Source organism: Dipteris shenzhenensis, chromosome 26 (genome assembly GCF_047967505.1).
Source record: "Dipteris shenzhenensis isolate YYH24624 ecotype China chromosome 26, Dip_SZ_1.0, whole genome shotgun sequence".
Taxonomy (NCBI): domain Eukaryota; kingdom Viridiplantae; phylum Streptophyta; class Polypodiopsida; order Gleicheniales; family Dipteridaceae; genus Dipteris; species Dipteris shenzhenensis.
In genome coordinates, this window is record NC_141621.1 from 13531733 (window position 1) to 13553784 (window position 22052).

Here is a 22052-nt window from a genome sequence, read left to right on the forward strand (position 1 = left end):
CCCATCATCATTGGCAAGTGCACCAACACAGCTTTTCTTCATGGGGATCTGTAGGAAGAAGTCTATGTCACACAACCTCCTCGCTTTGAGGTTGTTAATTCTGAAAATAAGGTATGCCGGCTTAGAAAAGCCCTTTATGGTTTGAAGCAGGCACCCAGGGCATGGTATGCCAAAATTCATGCACATTTACTATCCCTTGGTTTTCAGAATAGTCCCACAGAACCCACTCTTTATTTCCGTGGGAGTGGATCTGATTTTTTAGTGCTGATTTTATATGTGGATGATATGCTTATCACGGGCTCAGATACTCAGCAAATTGCAGCTTTCAAGGCTGATTTGCACCAGATTTTTGACATGTCAGACATGGGACAGCTCCATTATTATTTGGGCATTCAGTTTGCTCATGTTGAGGGGGGTATCATGATGTCTCAGTCCAAATACATTGGACACCTCCTTGATCGTTTTCAGTTTGAGGATTGCAAGCCAATCTCTACTCGAGTGGACCCTGGCTTCAAATTCTCAGCTCATGATGGGAGCCCACCATGTGATATCACTCTTTATCAGCAGGCTGTTGGATGCCTTATTTATTTGTCATACCAGACCTGACTTGCAGTAGTATGCAGTATCTCAGCTCAGTAGATTCTTGCACATGCCCAGTTCACAGCATTGGCAGGCAGTGAAGAGAGTCTTCAGATATCTCAGAGGCACTCAGGATTTAGCCCTCTTCTACGGTGATCAGGGTTCACTTACCATGCATGCTTACACGGATAGTGACTGGGCAAGATGTTCCGACACCAGAGTGTCACATACTGGCAATTGTTTTTTGCTTGGCAATTCATGTATTTCTTGGCTCAGCAAGAAGCAACCGACAGTTGCCACATCTAGCTGTGAGGCTGAGTACAGGGCAGCTTTCCAGGGCAGCTTTCATCGCTACAGTAGAGTGTGTTTGGCTTCGACAATTACTTACAGATCTTGGTATTTGCTAGACATCCTCCACTATTGTCTACACTGACAGCCAGAGTGCTTTGGCTATTGCGCGTAACCCAGTGTTTCATTCGCGTACCAAGCATATTGAAGTTCACTATCATTATGTTCGGGAGCGGTTGTCAGCAGGAGACATAGAGTTGTCCTATCTGCCCACAGAGGACAACATCGCAGATATGTTTACAAAGGCACTTCCTCGTCCCAAGTTCGAAGTCTTCCGACAGGCTTTGCACTTGGTTCCCTTTGTTACATGATCTGACATTCCTTGTACATTCATAGGTGGCTATATCCTTTTGGATGAACATGTGCCACCATGGCCAGAAACTACCAGGTATTCTAAGACGTTTCCAGAGTACTTCAGCCCATCCCATGGAGGGGGGTTTGTAGGCCATCTTCTGATGGTTCTAGTGATGCCCTATAGGCCATGGTATGTGCCTTGTAGGCATAAGTGCAGGCACTTATAGTGTTAGTGCCTTTTAGGCCACATAGGACATTTAGTCCTATGTGACACCTAGGACACTTAGTCCTAGGTCTAGGTACAAGTACTATGTACTTGTGCATTTTCTATCTATCTAAGATTGACGTGACTTCTCTATCGACTCATCTTGTACCTGCACTCTCTCTCTTTCTTTTCGTTTCGTACCTACACTAATTGTTACAGGTGATCGGAAGGGGAGGATTTTGCTACTTAATGAACTCTTGATGAAGGAGCTCTAGATGACTGATCTAGGAACAGAAGTCAAGCAGAGAAAGGACAACATCTTCATTTCCTAGGAGAAGTATTGCTGTCAGATACTGAAGTGGTTCCAGATGGAGGGACTGCAAGCCGGCAGTGACACCGATAGAGGTCGGGCTGAAGCCGAGTACTGAAGATACTTCTCAGTTGGTAGATGCCAGTAGGTATCGACAGTTGGTGGCTAGTTAGCCTTGACTGACTGTTAGTTGATCGGATATTTCTTTTGCTGTTGGTGTACTCTGCAGTTATCTTCAAAACCAAGGGAGAATTATGGGAAAGCAAGATTGTGGGTGCTCAGGTACCTGGAGGGTGCAAGCACATATGGAATTACTTATACCACATGAGTGGAGCTGGGTGCATTTTGTGATTCTGATTGGGCAGGCGATTGGGACACTAGATGCTCGACATCAGGGCATTGTCTCATGCTTGCAAATGTGTCATTTCGTGGCTTAGCAAGAAACAGCCAATGGTGGCCTTTTCTTCAACAGAGGCGGAGTACATTGCATCCTATGAATCCTTGGGGCTTATGTGGATTTTGGAGGATATGGATGTTCTTTAGGAGGATGAAACAATGATTTTGTGTGAGACACTCAAAAGTTGCATAGCCATTGCCAAGAACCCTATGTTTCATGCTTGAACGAAACACATTGAGGTCCATTGCCACTTTATCCTGGAGCTCATCATTGACAGATCTTGGAAATGATGTATTGTGTGTTCATTAAGTCTCTTCCTAGAGACCAGATGCAGCACCTCTACAATGCACGGGTATAGGTCCACAGTGAGTTATTGAGAGGGAGTCTTAGAATAGCTCACTGACTGATCTGTAAGCCCTCATATGAGAAGGACAGGGGTTCAGTGGACCTGGGTAAAGCAACATACCTGGAGCAGTCGCCTGCAGCACGGGTTACTTCATGACTTGATGGCACTGGCTGGAGCACTCCCTATATCAGTGCACCATGCAGGAACAATGTGCAGGAATGAAGCACATCTGCAGCAGAGAACATGCCTATTTATAGGCTTGGGTGGACTGGGGAACAGGTTGGTTTTAGAAGGTTGGTGGACGTGCTGTTGTGGCAGATTTTACAGAGCAGGGTCAACCTGGTCCTAGTCAGGTCAGGTCACCGCCTCGCCAGGGTAGGTAGGATGCCTATATAAGGGGCCACAAAGTCCCAGTTCTCTATCCCACTGAACCCCTTCACAGAAGGCATGTAGGAGCAGAGACCGATCAGCTTTCTTGTCTACATTATTAGAATTCTGGTAATTTCCTCTCTGTACTGTAGGGAGTGAGGGCTGTTATATGGGCGTACCCGCCCCAGGATAGTAGTAGACTTCTCTTTTTTTCTCCCTGGTATTCTACTGGTAGTCTTGTGGATTTTGCCAGGGTTTGTGGGTTGGATGAAGGGCAGCTGGAAGTAGGGGCTGGATATAAGCTGTAGGAGCTTATGAGGGGAGCTCGTAGAGGACTGGTTGGGGCCAGCAGTCAGGCCTAACTAACCACCCGACCAGACTGGGTTGGGTCAGCCGACCAGCAGGTCGGGTTAAACCGACCAGCAAACCAGGTGAAAGTTGGGCTAGTCGGCAGGGTGCTCTCCTCCTATAAATTGGGATCACTTTGGCCCTTAATTGTTCTCCAAAATTATGCGGGTTTTTGCCAGTTAATACAGAAGAAGCTCCAGCATATCTCTTGCATTTGCTCTCGTTGTATAAATAGGGATCACTTTGGCCCTTTAATTGTTCTCCAAATTTATGCGGGGCTTTGCCAGTTAATACAGTGGAATTCCCAGCATATCTCTTGCATTCCCTCTTACTCTGCTCTCTCTTCTTTTGCATATTTCCACTGCATCTCTGACATGGTATCAGAGTACAAGTCAGCTTGAAGCCTTGGGAGTCTGGGAGCGGGCATGGGACAGCTACTGATCAGAGAATGGGACAGACAGTGTTTGCTGTTGATTGGAGAAGGCTTTGACTGTACGGGACAAGGAGAAGTGGCCAGAAGGAGGCGTTAATGAAAAACAGCCACCTTGCAAAAGTAACAGTAGCCTTTTCTTTCCTTTTTTTCCCACGCATCCTCCCTTCGCAAGAGCAAGATCAACCATCCCCCACAACACAACCCCCCCCATCTTCTTCCCCTCCCCTCCCCTCCCCTTCCCCCCCCCCCTTCCTCCCACTCCCCCTCCTCTTGGGACCACCCGATGACAAATTTGCTTGGGATGGCTGAGAAGCCCATGAAGACCCCTGTCCATCCTACGTTCCTGGTGGACCATGTGTTAGACAGAAACAAGGGGCTACCTACTTGAGTCTCTTGAGAGTTTAGGAGATTTTGAGATATTAGCTTAGCTGAGCAGCAAGGGCCTTAGCGACCCCTTTGCTTCAGCCCATAGCGGCTTGTATGAGCTATTCTACTGATTGTACTTTGTCTCATAGGCCCCTGAGGCCTCCTGAAGACATTACTACAACTTTCTTTCTTTCTTTCTATCTTTCTCTTCACTCTCAAATTAACCTATTGTATTGCTTAATTGACCTATTAATTATCTACACTCCTTCCGGACTGCTTTTCTGCTCCCCATCCCTCCTCCTTCCGGCCTGCTTTCTCCTCCTGCTGCCCTCCTGCTCCTGCTTTCTGCTCCCCACTCCTACTCCTCCTTCCACCCCTCCTCCACTCCCTCCTCCCCCCCAGTCCTCCTCCTCCTTCGCTTCCTCCTCCTCCCCACACCTCGTCCTCCTTCCACCCCTCCTCCGCTCCCTCCTTCTCCCCACTCCTCCCACTGCTCCTTCTCCTTCTCTCCCTCCTCCTTCCTTCTTCTCACTCCTCCGCTCCCTTCTTCCTCCTTCCCACTTCTCTCTTCCCCCTGCTCCCCTTCTCCTTACATTGGGAGGGCTTCACAGCCCCCCCTGCCTGTACTCTACGCCTCCCCCCTTCCTCTTATATAGACAGGCGCAGAAGTTTCTCGAATTCGGTGGATTTTTCAAGAAGTCACCAACACCACACTCCCGAATTCAATCTGGGGGTACCTATTTGATGGCAAAACATATTTCCAATCCACAGACAGAGTGTGTTTTAATAGTATGCATTTAAATACCTCAATAGCCAGGTCAAATCAAATAGAGGTCATTTTTAGATATTGAACTTCAACACTTCGATAATGCATCCTATATTTATGTTTTTGAATATAGGCATGTCAAATTATATACAGATAATTTAAACACGAAACCTCACCACTGTGATAATGCATCCCAATATTTGGATCTGGATATTGGAGTCTCCAAACACGACAACCACTCGTGGTAGCTACTTGCTGGGTCAACAAATGGAAAGGGAGAGAATTTAAAAAAAAAGAGACCCTCTGTGAAGGTTACTTGGTTTTTTTTGGGTGCACATTGCAAACCAGAATGGTAGCTCAAACCTTTCTTTTTCTCTTTTTTCTTTGTCTCTTGTTCTGCAGACACATGGAAAGGACTTGCTTGTAGTGATATCTGACTCTGGAAAAATGTCATTTTTGACTTTCTGCATCGAGTTACACAGGTCTGGGTATTGCTGAGATCAAAGATTCTTGTCTTCATGGGCCTTTTTTGGTTTGACTGAATATTTTTGTTTATTGCTAGAAGACTGTAGTAAAATTGGATGTTGTCTTAGAGAATGCTTTTTTACCAGGTCCTTCTGTCCTTGTATTGATTGCTTAAACTTTTTTTTCCAGATTCTTGGCAGTTGCACATATTCATATATCTCAGCCTGGAAATGCTCGACGAGAGTTGGGTCAAATTTTGGCAGTGGAGTCCAGGTTGATAGGATGACTGATTTATTTAGTTTGATATGGATGTCTTGCATTGTGAATTGAGTCTTTCTAAGATAAAGATAAGTTTGTAAGTGGAGGGCAAAGAATGTGAGAAATGAGAGAGAAAGGGAGCAAAGGTTTTCTTGATAAGAGTGTAATCATCCTCTGCTTGCTCCTTAGCTAAGGAACAGTTAAAGAAGGATACTTTTAATATGGTCCACACAGTCAAAAAGATAAATCCGATTGAAGGTATACAATTTCAGATACCCAGAAGTAATCTTGGACTGATTTCATAACCCTGAGCTGTGGAAAAAGTTTCAACTTGTGATCAGTTGAAAAGCTTGATCAAAGGATGGCAATACCCATAGACCTGAGGCCATGGTCTAGACAGAGTCATGACCTTAATGGCTCTAGGAAATACACTCTTTATTTCTCCATTGGCAGTCTCTGGTGATACAGTGGGTGATCTCTAAGCAGTATACACTATTAGCAAAGATTCTATAAACAAAAATTATCTTTATCATGGCATACTTGCGTGTTAGAGGATGTTCTGAGTACTTTTTAGGCATATCTGGGGTATCTGACCTTATTAGTTTTATAATGCAGCTTTTCGTTCAAGAAAAGATGGGTGGAAAGAACGCTGATGTAACGTGAAGGTCTGCTATCAAACAAAGATACTTGATGAACAAGAAGGAAACAGCAGCTCATGCAAGCAAGTAGCAAGTTAATGAGATGTGTAGGCACTTCATTATTAAAGGTTCTACCCATTTGACCACTCTTTTATGTCAACCTCCTCTATCAAGCCTTACTGGGCATTGAATGCAGTCACCCTTATGAGATAACTTGTGCAATTGAGTATTCTTATTATTTATAGCCTTTCTTTATTAAAAGCTACTACCTATTTGACCACTCTAAGTCTTTCAACCCTCACGGGAAGTATGAAAAGACATTGCATCACCCTTATAAGATAACCCATGCAAGTCAGTGCCCTTATTATTATGGTGACACAATGGTCCCCTTAAGACTTACATCTCAGTATAACATTTTAACCCCCAAAAAAAACTCTTCAGTAAAATAAGAATAAATAGCCTTGTTGTCACTCATCAGTCTTTTCTTCAGCAACTAGGTACCCTACATAGCTTTCAAATTGTCATGTTCTATGTCACGGGGACGTGAAAAGTGATGTAAAGTAACTTCGTAACTCAACTTGCGCTTAACCCGGGGTTGACCATGGTTAAGTGTTGTAATGGTTTGGCCGTCAGGGACTAGCTAGAGGAAGTGCACACTTCTTAGAAGTTCCTAGGGGCAAAGTCTAGGTGCACCACTAGGTCCTAGGGGCAAGGCAAAAGCTTTAAAAGAAGGGTCTAAAAGTTGGGCCCAAGGACAACCAACGTTGTCCTTGGTATGGGGGTTAGGACTTTATGAAGGGGCAAATGGCAAGAAGGAGGTGCCATTTGTCATGCATGTGTATGGATGCCCTTCCCCTACCTTCCATCTCTCTCCCCTTACTCTCCTAGTGGTGCTAGACGTTTTCAGTTGTTCTTGTGCAGTTTTTGAGCTGTTTCAAGCCTGTTTTCAGCTGTTTTAAGCCTATTTTGGCTGTTCCAAGGCTAGTATGTACTTCTAGAAAGTGCCAAAAGTCATTTTTCAACTTTCTGAAAATTTTCATGCGGACTGTATGTTGGAGGACAAAGGCGAGTACCGACCCGCATGTCTGATGAGGAAAAGCAAATTCTTTATGATGCCAACAAGTGTTATATTTGCAAGGAGGAAGGCCACAAGGCTTTTGAATGCCCACATAAGAAGCGGAAGTTCCCTCCTACTGAGCAGGGTGAGCATAAGGAGGAAAAGAGGACTGAGCAGAAGAATAAAAAGCCCAAGCCCACTGCTGGTCTTTTGCCAGACTTGATTGGGGCTGTTTAAAATACAGATGCTATAGAGTTATGCTGGGCATGGAGCAAGATAAGAGATCAGACAGCTCTGATGTTTTTTGATCCGGGAGCCAAGGCCAATTTCATCTCCCCAGAGCTAGTTGGAAAGTTAGGAATACGGGCAGAAGAGATGGGTCCTTTGTGTGATGGAGATATGGCTTGTCCAGGACTCAGCCAGTCAGTTACTCCGGTGATAGGCAAGTTGTGGATGCATATTCAGAGCTACGTGGACACATAAGCGTTCTATATTATGCTGTTGAATGGTTGTGATGTGTTACTGGGGATACCTTGGCACTTTCGTTTGGGGCTGTTTTGGATACAAAGAATTAAACAATTACAATCACTTACCGTGGCAAGACCCAGGTTTTGGATGCTAAATTGAAGGGAGAATCCATCCCTGTTGTATCTGCTTCTGCCATTGGCAACGTAATGAAAAAGCATCTTTCAGTGTACTTAGTGTTTGCATCTGAAAAGAAGTCAGTAGAAGAAGAGTCTCATTTTTCTAAGCTGGAAAAACAGTGGACAGATTTTCTTTTTCAGTTTAGGGACTGTTTTTCTGACTCACTTCCATAGGAGTTGCCCCCTAAAAGGCCAGAAGACCACACGATATATATAATCCCTGGTAGCAGCCCTCCTAACCGACCTCCTTACAGGGTTAGTGCAGCTCAGTGAGAGGAAATTATCAACCAGGTCAAGGACCTGCTAGAGAAGGGGCTGATTCTTCACCTTACTGCTCATCCATGCTCTTGGTCCAGAGAAGAAGGATGGATCCTGGCGGACGTGCATTGACTACAGAGCCCTCAATAAGATTACCATTAAGAACATATTCCCTATACCCCGGATAGATGATATTTTGGATAGGTTACAAGGGTCTGGAATGTTCAGCCGCATTGATATGAAGAGTGGTTATCACCAGATCAGAATTCAGCCAGAGGATGTTCACAAAACAGCATTTCATACCACATTTGGTTTGTACAAGTTTCTTGTCATGCGATTCGGATAGATGATATTTTGGATAGGTTACAAGGGTCTGGAATGTCCAGCCGCATTGATTTGAAGAGTGGTTATCACCAGATCAGAATTCAGCCAGAGGATGTTCACAAAACAGCATTTCATACCACATTTGGTCTGTACGAGTTTCTTGTCATGCGATTTGGGTTAACCGATGCACCTGCCACCTTCAATAGAATGATGGACAGGATTTTTAGAGAACACCGAGCCTTTGTTGGCACTTTCCTCGATGACATCATTGTGTTCTCTTAGGATGAGGCTGAACATAGGAAGCACCTGGCAATTGTTCTCGAGGAGCTATGGAAGCATAAGTTGCTTGTCAATGCCAAGAAAAGTGAATTCTTCATGCATGAGATCCATTTTCTCTGGCACATTGTTTCCAAGGATGGAGTTAGGATGGACCTTGCCAAGGTAGAGGCCATTAGGAATTGGCCATACTTGAAGAACATCCATGAAGTACGCAGCTTTCTGGGCTTGTGCTAGTACTATAGGAGGTTCATTCGGTATTTTGCAGAGATTGCATCTCCTTTACATGCCTTACAGAAGAAAGGGGTCACTTTCAGATGGGGTCCCAAAGAAATCGCAGCTTTTGACCTACTGAAGGAGAGACTCTGCTCAGATCTTGTGATTATTTTGCCAGATCTTTGCAAACCCTTCGCTGTCCAAGCAGATGTAGGTGGGAACAGCGTAGGAGGGGTACTTATGCAGGATGGAAGAGTTGTGGCATACGAGAGTAGAGTGCTCCAGGATGCTGAAATGAATTTTGGCATATATGAGAAAAGAGATGTTGGCTGTCATACATGCTCTTTCGACCTGGAAGCATTATTTTGGATAGGTTACAAGGGTCTGGAATGTTCAGCCGCATTGATATGAAGAGTGGTTATCACCAGATCAGAATTCAGCCAGAGGATGTTCACAAAACAACATTTCATACCACATTTTATGTACGAGTTTCTTGTCATGCGATTCGGATAGATGATATTTTGGATAGGTTACAAGGGTCTGGAATGTGCAGCCGCATTGATATGAAGACATTGATATGAAGAGTGGTTATCACCAGATCAGAATTCAGCCAGAGGATGTTCACAAAACAGCATTTCATATCACATTTGGTCTGTACAAGTTTCTTGTCATGCGATTTGGGTTAACCGATGCACCTGCCACCTTCAATAGAATGATGGACAGGATTTTTAGAGAACACCGAGCCTTTGTTGGCACTTTCCTCGATGACATCATTGTGTTCTCTTAGGATTAGGCTGAACATAGGAAGCACCTGGCAATTGTTCTCGAGGAGCTATGGAAGCATAAGCTGCTTGTCAATGCCAAGAAAAGTGAATTCTTCATGCATGAGATCCATTTTCTGAGGCACATTGTTTCCAAGGATGGAGTTAGGATGGACCCTGCCAAGGTAGAGGCCATCAGGAATTGGCCATACTTGAACATCCATGAAGTACGCAGCTTTTTGGGCTTGTGCTCGTACTACAGGAGGTTCATTTGGTATTTTGCAGAGATTGCATCTCCTTTACATGCCTTACAGAAGAAAGGGGTCACTTTCAGATGGGGTCCCAAAGAAATTGCAGCTTTTGACCTACTGAAGGAGAGACTCTGCTCAGATCTTGTGATTATTTTGCCAGATCTTTGCAAACCCTTCGCTGTCCAAGCAGATGCAGGTGGGAACAGCGTAGGAGGGGTATTTATGTAGGATGGAAGAGTTGTGGCATACGAGAGTAGAGTGCTCCAGGATGTTGAATTGAATTTTGGCATATATGAGAAAGAGATGTTGGCTGTCATACATGCTCTTTCGACCTGGAAGCATTATTTTGGATAGGTTACAAGGGTCTGGAATGTTCAGTCGCATTGATCTGAAGAGTGGTTATCACCAGATCAGAATTCAGCCAGAGGATGTTCACAAAACAGCAGATAGTGATAGTGATAGTAAGGGAAGTCAAGAGAGCTTTGTAAACTTTAGGGTTTGGAATGTTCAGCCGCATTGATCTGAAGAGTGGTTATCACCAGATCAGAATTCAGCCAGAGGATGTTCACAAAACATCATTTCATACCACATTTGGTTTGTACGAGTTTCTTGTCATGCGATTTGGGTTAACCAATGCACCTGCCACCTTCAATAGAATGATGGACAGGATTTTTAGAGAATACCGAGCCTTTGTTGGCACTTTCTTCGATGACATCATCGTGTTCTCTTAGGATGAGGCTGAACATAGGAAGCACCAGGCAATTGTTCTCGAGGAGCTACGGAAGCATAAGCTGCTTGTCAATGCCAGGAAAAGTGAATTCTTCATTACGAGAGTAGAGTGCTCCAGGATGCTGAAATGAATTTTGGCATATATGAGAAAGAGATGTTGGCTGTCATACATGCTCTTTCGACTTGGAAACATTATCTTTTGGATGTTTAGACCGATCATCAATCACTGCAGTACTTTCTCACTCATAGAAAGTTGTCTGAGAAGCATATGAGGTGGGCAAATTTTCTTTCTATGTTTCATTTTCAGATTGTGCACATGTCTGGGAAGAAGAATGTTGTTGCAGATGCACTCTCACGAAAGCCCACTCCAGATGCAGTGTTTGTTAAGCTACAAGTTTCAGTAGTGACCATTGCATATCATGATGAGCTTGATGCCATGAAGGATCAATATGTCAATGATGCTGATTTTTCACGGATTTATGATCAGTTGGTTGATGGACAGAGGCATGAGCACTATACTCTCAAAGACGGATTTCTGATGATGCATGGCAGATTGTGTGTCACGAAACAGTTGAGGCCCAAAGTGTTGATAGAGAGTCATGCTCCACCCTATGCAAGACACAGAGGCATTGATGCCACCATCAAAGGTGTGGAGCACTATTTCTTTTGGCCATCATTGAGGAAGGATGTCAAGGCATATGTTAGGACATGCATCATTTGCCAGAAGGTGAAATATGACAGGCAGAAGCCCGGCTGGGCTGCTGCAGCCTCTACCTATTCCCGATCGACCCTGGCAGAGCATTGCCATGGATTTTATCTTTGATCTTCCTCGTACACCATCGGGACATGATGGGATATGGACCATTATTTGCAGATGCAGAAAGCATGCCCACTTCATTCCCGTAAGGAAGAAAATTACAGCAGACCAGATGACGAGAATCTTTATGTCTCATGTGTTTAAACATCACAGGATGCCTCAATCAATTGTGAGTGATAGAGACCCACGGATGACAAGTCTTTTCTGGAGAGGTATCTTTGAGAATATGGGTACCACGCTGAATTTCTCATCCTCTTTTCATCCTGAATTTATGGGCAGTCCAAAGAAGCCAACTCCACTGCCCTTGATCTTCTCAAGTGCTATGTTCCGCATCAGCAATCGAAATGGGAGCAATTTCTGCCACTTGTTGAGTTTGCCTACAACAACACTGTACACTTGTCCACAGGGAAAGCCCCCTTTGAAGTGGTGGTAGGAGAACGGAAGGTACCTCCCATTCTGCATACGAAAGAGAAGGTTTTTGAAGCGGATAGATTTGTGGAAAGTTTGGATGTTGCTTACTAGAAAGTCAAAACAGCCCTCTAGAAAAGCCAAGAGAAGCACAAACGGGCAGCAGATAAGCATTGCCGTGAGTTACTCTTGAAAGAGGGTGATTGGGTGTTGCTGCGTTTTCAGAAAGCACGACTCAGGAAGTTGAAAGGCAAGACCAAAGTGTACACAAAGCTGAAGATGCGGTAATATGGTCCTTTTCAGGCTTTTGAACACATTAATGATGTAACTTACAGGTTGAATCTACCTGCGACTTGGGCCATACACAATGCCTTTCATGTGAGTTTATTGAAGCCTTTTTGTTAGAATTATAGATATAATTCAGCAGTGACCAATGTAATTTAATAAGCTATTTAGGGGCACTTTTTCCTTTTTAAGAGGTTTTTCCCCCTAACCGCAGTTAGTCCACTAACTATGGTTAGTGACTACTAAGGTTTTGTCACTAGGACACCTTATCTCTCACTCTTTCAGTTGTACTCTCACACTCTTCTATTGCAACTAAGCTTTCAAGCTTTCAGCTCTCAGCTCACTCTCTTGCTCTCTCTCTCCCCCAAATCTTTGGTATCATAGCAGATCGTGCTCTAGGACCTGCTCTAAGCTCCCGCGAGCTCTCTTTGCTGCTCGTACCTTCGTCAACTGCAGTCTTGTCGTCAGTACCTACCGTACCTGCTCGCATTTGCCATAAGTGCTACGTTCGTACCTGCTTGTACCTGTCGTACCGTACGTACCTGCTGCTTTCGTACCTTCTGTACAGTCTTGCCGTACCTGCTCGAATCTATTGTTCGTCGTCCGTACCTGCGCTTCTTTCCTGATCGCTCTGTACATTTGTCGTACAACTTGGCTGTCCGTACTGTAGTACCCGTACTGTACTTGCAGCAGCGCCATACCAGCCTTACCTGCGCTGATGCCCGTACCAGCATACCTGCAAACTCGACGTCCGTACCTGCGACTGTACTATTTTCCGTCCGTACCTGCGACAGTACGATTAGTCGCCTCTGTACTTCTCCGTAGATCCTGAATCTGCTCATCCGTACTCACTGTACCAGCAGATCTGGTGGTATTTGTACATACATTTGGAGTCTTTTGCAGTCATTTCGGTATCTTCGGGTTCATTGTTACTTGTGAAGCAGGCATTGCAAGCAGATTCAGAGGTTTAGCCCAAAAATTTGGGGCTTTCTGTTGAAATTGCAAAATTTGGGGCTTTTTGTGCTTTTGCTCCTTTCTGGTTGCAATTTTAAGCTCGAAATTTGGGGCTTTCAGTTTTGCAGTACAATTTCTTGCAGAAATTTGGGGATTTTGTGATTACACTTCAATTTCGCAGTGAAATTTGGGGCTTTTGCAGACAGAGCGCAATTCTTGCAACATTTGGGGCTTTTGATCAATTTGCCCCTTTCTGGTTGCAATTTTGGGCCTATTTTGGGGCTTTTGTGTTGGGAGAGCAATTTTGGAGATTTCAGTTCATACTGCCTTTCTTGAAGTGTTTTGCAGCACTTTTGGCAGATTCTGGAGAGTTTTTGATGCTTGGACAGATTTCTGACAGTGCAAGTGCAGAAATCTGAGTTGCATTTACAGCCAGTGCTTGGCTGTGTTTTTTGGGAGTTGTGCATTTCATTCCCAGTAAGGGAATTCAGTCTTGTATCTGCTAAAATCTCTTTCTCAGATATGGCCCAGCAAAATCAGAATGATTTCTAGTTCGGTGGTCTTTCACAGGAAGACAAATTGGATGGTACCAACTACTCCCTCTGGAGTTTTATGGTACGCAATATTCTGATTTCTCGCAATTTATGGGATTATGTGAATGGGGGTGAGATCCGACCAGCAGGTATGGCACCTAATACCCCTCCCCAGCAAGGAGGTGGAAGAGGTCGTGCACAGGGTGCAGCTGCAGAACAAGTTGTTGGTGCAGCTATAGCCACTACTCCAGAGCAGAAGAGATGGGATTCACGGGATGCCTTAGCTTTGTCATGCATCTCTCTTTCAGTGAAAAGATTTATCATTCCGCATATCCGGTTGTGTAAGACCTCGAAGGCAGCGTGGGATATCTTAGAAATCATGTATGCAGCCCGGAATGATGCAAGGGTATCTTTCTTGAAAAGAGAGTTAAGTAATACACATATGGAAGAGGGTGACTCCATGTCAGTCCACCTCACAAAGCTACAGGATCTCAGAGAGCAATTATTGAACATTGATGAGATTATTCCTGATTCAGAGATGATTACCACCACTCTGAATTCTCTTCCCGAGTCTTATCTCAACTTTCATACCTCGCTGAACTTATCATTGAGGGGGGGTGCAAATCCTCTCACTTTTCATGAGTTGATAGGGCTTCTGCTTCAGGAAGAGCAGACCAAGAAAAACTTGGCTTCACGTGCAGGTGAACAAGCTATGCTCTCAAAGTTCAAGTCAAAAACAAAGGGACAGGCAAAGACATCAGTAAATCAGCCTTCCAGTGGGTCAGGACAGCCTTCACAAAAGGCTAAAAATGATGCAAGTAAGCCCAAGAAGAAGGGTTTTTGTCATTATTGCAAAAAGCCAGGTCATCACATTGCAGAATGCAGGAAAAGGCTTGCAAAAGAGAAGAAAAACAGCTCCGGTATGGCTGTTTCAGATTCAGCTCCTCATGCATCTGACAGTGGGGATGCTGCAGCCAACTTTGTTGGACAGGATTATGCCTTTTTATCTTGCATTTCAGATTCTAGGCTGGCTGTTCCTGATGCTCGGGATAGTACAGCCACTTGTAATGATGATACATATGCCTTTTTGACTTGCAGTTATGATCCTTCCACGGTTGCATCAGCTTCCAGTGTCAATGAAACACTGAATACTTGGTATTTTGACAGCGGTGCCCCCAAGCATATCACTTCTAGGAAGTGTCTCTTTACTTCCTTGCATCCACCTCCCGTTGGTAAGAAAGTCACTTGTGCCAACAACTCGTCATATTCAGTACGTGGCACAAGAGAAGTTGAGCTTACCGCCATTGATGGCTCAGTTTTCAGACTCTTGTATGTGCCTGGTATCACCAAGAATCTCCTTTCAGTGTCCACTCTTAACAAGGCTGGACTTCAGGTCATCTTTGAGGATGACAAATGTGCTGTCCGAGATAGGGAAAATGATTATGCCTTGAGATTATCTGGTACTCTGCTGCGTGGGCTTTTTCAGCTTGATCTTTTTGAGAAAAAAGCAGCCCATGCTCTTGCAGTTTCTACTCCTACTGCTGTAATGCAGAATGCAGCATTATGGCATGCTCGATATGGCCACATTCATTACAACAGCTTGATGACACTTCAGAAGCACTCTATGGTTGATGCATTGCCACCTCTTGAGATACCTCCTCCACATGCCTGTGAAGGGTGCATTTTAGGCAAGATGCATAGATTCCCCTTCAAAAAGGATGGTTCAGTTAAAGCTGTCCGGAAATTACAGCTTATACACAGTGATGTCTGTGGTCCCATGAGGACTCCATCATTGTGTGGTCATCTCTACTTTGTTACTTTTATTGATGATTACTCCAATTTCACTTGGGTCTTTGGACTGAAGTGCAAATCAGAAGTGTTGATGGTGTTTAAACACTTTTCAGCCATGGTTGAAAATGAAACTGGACTCAAGATACAGACATTGCGCACAGATAGAGGTGGGGAATACTTGTCCGCAGATTTTGATGCTTTTCTGAAAGGCAAGGGTATTGTGCATCAGCTCACAGTGAGGCTGACCCCTCAGCAAAATGGCAAAGCTGAGAGAAAAAATAGAATTCTTATGGAGATGGACAGATGTATGCTGAAAAGCAAACACATGCCTTACAAATTCTGGCTTGAAGGTCTAATGTGTGCCAACTACATCTTAAATCGGGCTCCCACTAAGGCTTTGAAAACAAAAACTCCCTATGAGGTCTGGAATGGAAGAAAGCCTTCAGTGGATCATTTCCGAGTCTTTGGATGCCTTGCATATGCTCATGTGCTAGTTGAATTTTGGCATAAGTTGTCAGATAAGGCAATTAAGTGCATATTTGTTGGGTATAGTGCAGAAAGCAAGGGGTACCGTCTCTACAATCTTGCTACACGCAAGATCATTGTCAGTAGAGATGTGATATTTGCAGAAAATTCAGCTCACACTCAGGCTGAATTTCATTTGCCTTCCTCTTCAGAGGATGTTTTTGAGGGGTTGCTACCCATTGCCTTGGGTTCCCCTGCTGATATTTCTGATGCAAATCAGAATTTACAGCCACCTCCCGATGCTCCAGTTCAGCCACAGGATGTCTTGCCACCTCCACAGGCAGTGGAACAGGTCGTTCAGCAAGAAATTGCAGACATACATGCAGCAAAAACAGTCCCAAACTGGCTGTTACAGACTTTTAGGGAGAGTAAGATTGATGCTCCATTACCTGGCAGGACTCGCAGTGCAGCAAGGCACATGGAAGGTGCTAATTCAGTTGAATCAGCATATGCAGGTACTCTTCTCGATGAGAAGGAGCCTGCAACATTCGAAGAAGCAAAGGACAACGTGCATTGGATGATGAATGCCATGCACGATGAGTTGCAGTCCATTAAGAAAAATCAGACTTGGGATGTTGTAGACTTGCCACCAGGTAAACATGCCATTGGCACACGATGGGTTTTCAAGGTGAAACGGAAGCCAGATGCTTCATTGACAGATACAAGGCAAGGCTGGTTGCTAAAGGCTATGCTCAGAAAAAGGGCATAGATTATGAGGAGACTTTTGCTCCTACATCCCGGATGACCACCATCCGATCTGTTATTGCAATGGCTGCACATTTTGAGTGGAATGTTCATCAGTTGGACATAAAAACAGCCTTCTTAAATGGAGACTTGTTGGAAGAGGTTTATGTCAAACAACCTCCAGGCTTTGAAATTACAGCAAATGCACTTCAGGTATGCAAGCTAAACAAAGCTTTGTATGGGCTGAAACAGGCCCCTCGTGCATGGTATGCCAAGATTCATGCCTTTTTGACCAGCAAGGGGCTGCACAATAGTCCTATTGAGAGCACCCTCTACATCAAGATGGATGGGGGGGAAATTTTAGTCATCCTTCTTTATGTCGATGACTTACTGCTCACAGGGTCCAATGAAGATAATATTGCAGATTTCAAAGCTGATTTGCAGACCAACTTTGACATGTCAGATTTGGGACTGCTTCACTTTTATTTGGGGATCCAGTTCTCTCAAGAGAGACGTGGCACTGTTATGTCTCAGTCCAAGTATGTGCAGAAACTCTTGGACAGATTTAACATGCATGATTGTAAGCCCATAGCCACTCCCATGGAGTCGGGGCTGAAACTCACAATGCATGCTGCAGGAGAATTAGTTGATGCCACACTTTACAGTCAGGCTGTTGGATGCCTCATATATCTCTGCAACACTAGACCTGATATTCATTTTGCAGTATCTCAGGTGAGCAGGTATATGCACATCCCAAAAACTATGCATTGGCAGGCAGTTAAGCGCATCTTCCGTTATTTGCAGGGCAGGAAGTCTTTTGGCTTGTTATTTCCCAGGGGGGGTGACTTGCAGATGCATGCCTACAGTGATTCAGATTGGGCTGGTAATTATGACACTAGGCAGTCCACTAGTGGCAATTGTTTCTTTTTGGGTAAATCTTGCATTTCCTGGCTGAGCAAGAAACAATCTACAGTGGCTACCTCATCATTTGAAGCTGAGTACAGGGCAGCTTTCACAGCAACAGTTGAATGTGTCTGGCTGCGACGTCTATTTGCTGATCTTCATCTGTCATTGGAGGGTCCTTCTCCAATTCTCACTGATAGTTAGAGTGCCATTGCAGTGGTAAAGAATCCAGTGTTTCATGCTCGCACGAAGCACATTGAGGTTCACTATCACTACGTCAGAGAGAAGTTGCATGCAGGAGAGATCAGTATGATCTTTGTGTCCACACATGACAATGTTGCAGATATTTTCACCAAAGCACCACCGCGTGAAAAGTTTGAGGCATTTCGCAGTGCCCTGAACTTATGTCCGTTTGGTGATTAATCAGCCTTGTACATGACATTGGCACTGCAGGGGGGTGTTAGAATTACAGATATAATTCAGTAGTGACCAATGTAATTTAATAAGCTAGTTAGGGGCACTTTTCCCTCTTTAAGAGGTTTTTTTCCCTAACCGCAGTTAGTCCACTAACTATGGTTAGTGACTACTAAGGTTTTGTCACTAGGACAAAACCTTATCTCTCACTCTTTCAGTTGTACTCTCACACTCTTCTATTGCAACTAAGCTTTCAAGCTTTCAGCTCTCAGCTCACTCTCTTGCTCTCTCTCTCCCCCAAATCTTACACTTTTCAGGGTGATGTGCCTGCTAACCTGCTTCATGAGGATCAGCCGGAGGTGGAAGAATTGGATGAAGTCTTGGTTCCAGAACAGATTTTGGCACATATGGAAAGAAAAGTGAAAGGTACCTGGTGAAGTTCAAGAATTATCTTGCACTGGATGCGAGGTGGATGGAGGAGGGTGACCTGGCAGAGTCACCTCAAATTTTGCAGCTCTACTTGGATGCGTTTGAACTTGCGCCCACTGCAGTACAAGCTCCTACAGGTTCAGCAGAGCAGAGATCTAGAGCATTGCTTGGTGCTCGAGAGGAGGGTAGCACCTCCCCTTCCTTGGTTCAGAGTGCTCATATATCTAGAGATTGCTTGGTGGCACCGATTGTCTCACTCGAGATGCTGCTTGCTGACAGTATTTTTGCCGTGAGGTCTCCATGATGGGTGTTCGCGACACTCGACACAGCGGATGCATTGATGTATCGATGAACTCTTGAGCTCTCCTAGCCCATATTATCATTGCGGGTTGTATCTTACAGATGATGTATATTCTGGTATGGGCTATTTCTTCCTATTTGTACTTTTTCAGCAGCAACCTAGGTAGTTTGCTGTTTTAAGAGTAGGGTATATCACGGGGACGTGAAAAGTGATGTAAAATATATTTGTAACTTTGGGTTAACAATGGTTAAGTGTTGTAATGGTTTGGCCATGAGGGACTGGCTAGAGGACGTGCACACTTCCTAGAAGTTCCTAGGGGCAAAGTCTAGGTGCACCACTAGGTCCTAGGGGCAAGGCAAAGGGTCTAAAAGTTGGGCCCAAGGACAACCAACGTTGTTCTTGGTATGGGGGTTAGGACTTTAATGAAGGGGCAAATGGCAAGAAGGAGGTGCCATTTGTCATGCATGTGTATGCATGTGCTTCCCCCACCTTCCATCTCTCTCTCCTCACTCTCCTAGAGGTGTTGGACGTTTTCAGTTGTTCTTGTGCAGGCTTTGAGCTGTTTCAAGCCTGTTTTCAGCCGCTTTAAGCGTGTTTTGGCCGTTCCAAAGCTAGTACACACTTCTAGGAAGTGCCAGAAGTCATTTTTCAACTTCTTGAAAAATTTCATGCGGACTGTACGGACGTCCGCACGGCTGCCTCCAGCAGGTGCCCTAGGTTGTTGTTGGAAAGGTCACCTCCCCATCTGTAAGCCCCCATATGAGGAGAGCATGGGGGGGGTGAACCTAGGGTTTGAGGGAGTGCCACACGGGCAGCATCCTGGCTGCCATGTGGGTGCTAGTCAAGACAACAAAGAGTGAATTACTTGGAGACATCAGCATGGCTGCGTCAGAAGACAGCTTTGTGAAAGGGAGATGGCGGGGACAGGATGTCTTGGATCTCCCCTGGCAGAAAGGATCTGATGAGGAGCATGATTGCGTGGTGATCCAGAAGAAGAGGCGCTTGCATGACGGGGTCCTTGGCAAGGTATATGGGCAGGAGGTCTATGGCCTGCAAGCAGGGCTGGCAGGTGGCGGGGTAAGCAGTCCTAAGGGGCTGGGCCCTGCATGGAACAAAGGACGAGCAAATGGCCCTAAATAGGGCTGGATAGGCAGCCAACCAGCCAACCAACTGGTCGGTTGGTTAGGGCTGCTACAGACTAGCCAGTCGGCCCAATTAGTGCTGGCTGGTCTGTTGGTTCAAGGGGGCCTTGAGCCCTATAAAAGGAGAGGCCCTGGGCCTCATTTCATATCCAACATTCAGCCAGAGCAGGAGCAGACAAGAGCAGCCAGAAGCCACTCCGTTGGGACTCACACTGGGGGTGAAGGAGAGTGGAAGGTGAGCTGCAGACTGAGTTCCCTAGAGGCTGGACCTTGGCTGTCTTCTAGGGCAGCAAGGTGTTGTGATCATCATATTCTTTGGAGCAGCCAACCACCAGCAGATTGAAGCAACAAGAGGACCCTCCTTGGGCCTACATCTAGGAGGTGAAGGAGACACAGAGAAGCTGCAGACAAAGCTGAGAAAGGGTTGCCTACCTAGGCTGATCTACAGGCAGTAAGGTAGAGAGAACCATTCTAGACGAAAAGTCTACAAACGCTCGAGGTGGAGCACGCGGGCTCGAGTCTAGAGATAGCCAGCAGATAGGAGAAGTACCTTGTGGTAAGATCAGAGGACCACACCATTGGTGGGACTTTGGATCTATCTCTTTTGTTTTGTGTCCATAGCTTTGGACGGAAATATATTATTTTGGTGGTTTCTCTATCTGGCTAGTTCATTGTCTATTGATGAGTGTGCACATCTATTTTATGCACATAAGTTAAGAAGTTTGTGATTCCACACCCCACACCACACTGTGTGAGCTCCTGGGCTATTCTACCAGTCTTCCGCTGTGCGTACCCTCTGTTGGGTCATTTCTAATAGTTGTCCTTGTGGAGGGGAAGTGAGGTGGAAAGGGAGCAAGAGAGTGAGAGTGAGAGAGAGACACAATAGTGCGGGTGTGAAGTGATGAGTGAGCCACACCACAAACTCACTTAAGTTTTATTAGGATTAGGTTTACCCTATGACTGTCTTAAGACAGTCATAGGTGTCCTAACTTTAATTCTTTAATATAAGGGTAGGCAATGTGCCTTTACCCCAACAACCTCCCACCTAAAGGCCAATGTGCCTAAAGGGGAGAAAAGAATAAAAATACAGCAATATACAGTTACTGTATACAAGACCATAAAGTAAGAATGGTCTCATCCTAATCCCATGATGTGGCGGCAATGTGCAAACCGCTCTGTAGGCAAGCTCTTAGTGAGCAAATCTGCAGGATTATCATCAGTATGTACTTTCACAAGCTCAAGACGCTTGTCTTCCAGTACCTCCCTGATAAAATTATATTTCACTTCTATGTGCTTGGTCTTCTGATGAAAGACCGGATTCTTTGCCAACATGATAGCACTCTGACTATCACAATGCAGAACTGGCATATCTCCTGTAATGCCCAAATCTCCCACCAGCCGAGTAAGCCATATTGCTTCCTTGCAAGCCTCAGTGGCTGCAACATATTCAGCTTCTGTGGTTGATAGTGCAACGCATTTCTGCAACCGAGACACCCATGATATAGCACCTCCTGCAAATGTAAAAATATAACCGGTAGTAGACTTCCGGTTATCTGCATTCCCTGCATAGTCTGAATCTGTAAAACCATGCACCAAAGCATCCTGCCTACCATAGCATATGCACAAGTCTTTGGTACCTTTGAGATACCTCAAGACACCTTTCACTGCTTCCCAATGCCGCTTGCCTGGATTTGCCATATACCTGCTGATAACTCCCACCGCAAAAGCAATATCCGGACGAGTGGCAACCATGGCATACATCAAAGATCCAACTGCAGATGCATACGGAACCTTGGCCATTTCAGCCTTATCATCATCTGATCTGGGGCTGTCCTTACTGCTGAGTTTTAAATGTGGAGGCAACGGGGTACTAATGGACTTCCCCCCCTCCATTTTAAACCTCTGCAGTACTTTGTCAATGTACTCTTTCTGTGACAGAAACAAAAGTCCCTTGGACCTGTCACGAGTAATACGCATGCCAAGAATATGATTTGCATCACCCAAGTCTTTCATGTCAAAAGACTTATGCAGTTGTTTCTTCAAAGCACTAATCTCATGCTGAGATTTACTGGCAATAAGCATGTCATCCACATATAGAATGAGTAGCATCAAACTGCCATCCTTTGCCCGTTTGGTGTACAAGCAATGATCGGTCTCACACCTATAATACCCTTGGGACTGCATGAATGCATCAAACTTCTTGTACCATTCTCTTGGTGCCTGCTTGA

The 22052-nt window shown here is 45.0% G+C and overlaps 1 protein-coding gene across 2 annotated transcripts in view; it reads left to right on the top strand.

Annotated features, from left to right (window-relative positions):
• LOC147884703 (Cleavage and polyadenylation specificity factor (CPSF) A subunit protein) overlaps positions 1-22052 on the top strand; it is an 82986-nt gene that overhangs the window by 40058 nt on the left and 20876 nt on the right. For both annotated transcript variants that reach the window (XM_087397153.1, XM_087397154.1), the window contains 2 exons: positions 5164-5243; positions 5416-5499. In XM_087397153.1, coding sequence (XP_087253279.1) covers positions 5164-5243; positions 5416-5499 — 164 coding nt within the window. The remainder of the gene's footprint in view (positions 1-5163; positions 5244-5415; positions 5500-22052) is intronic.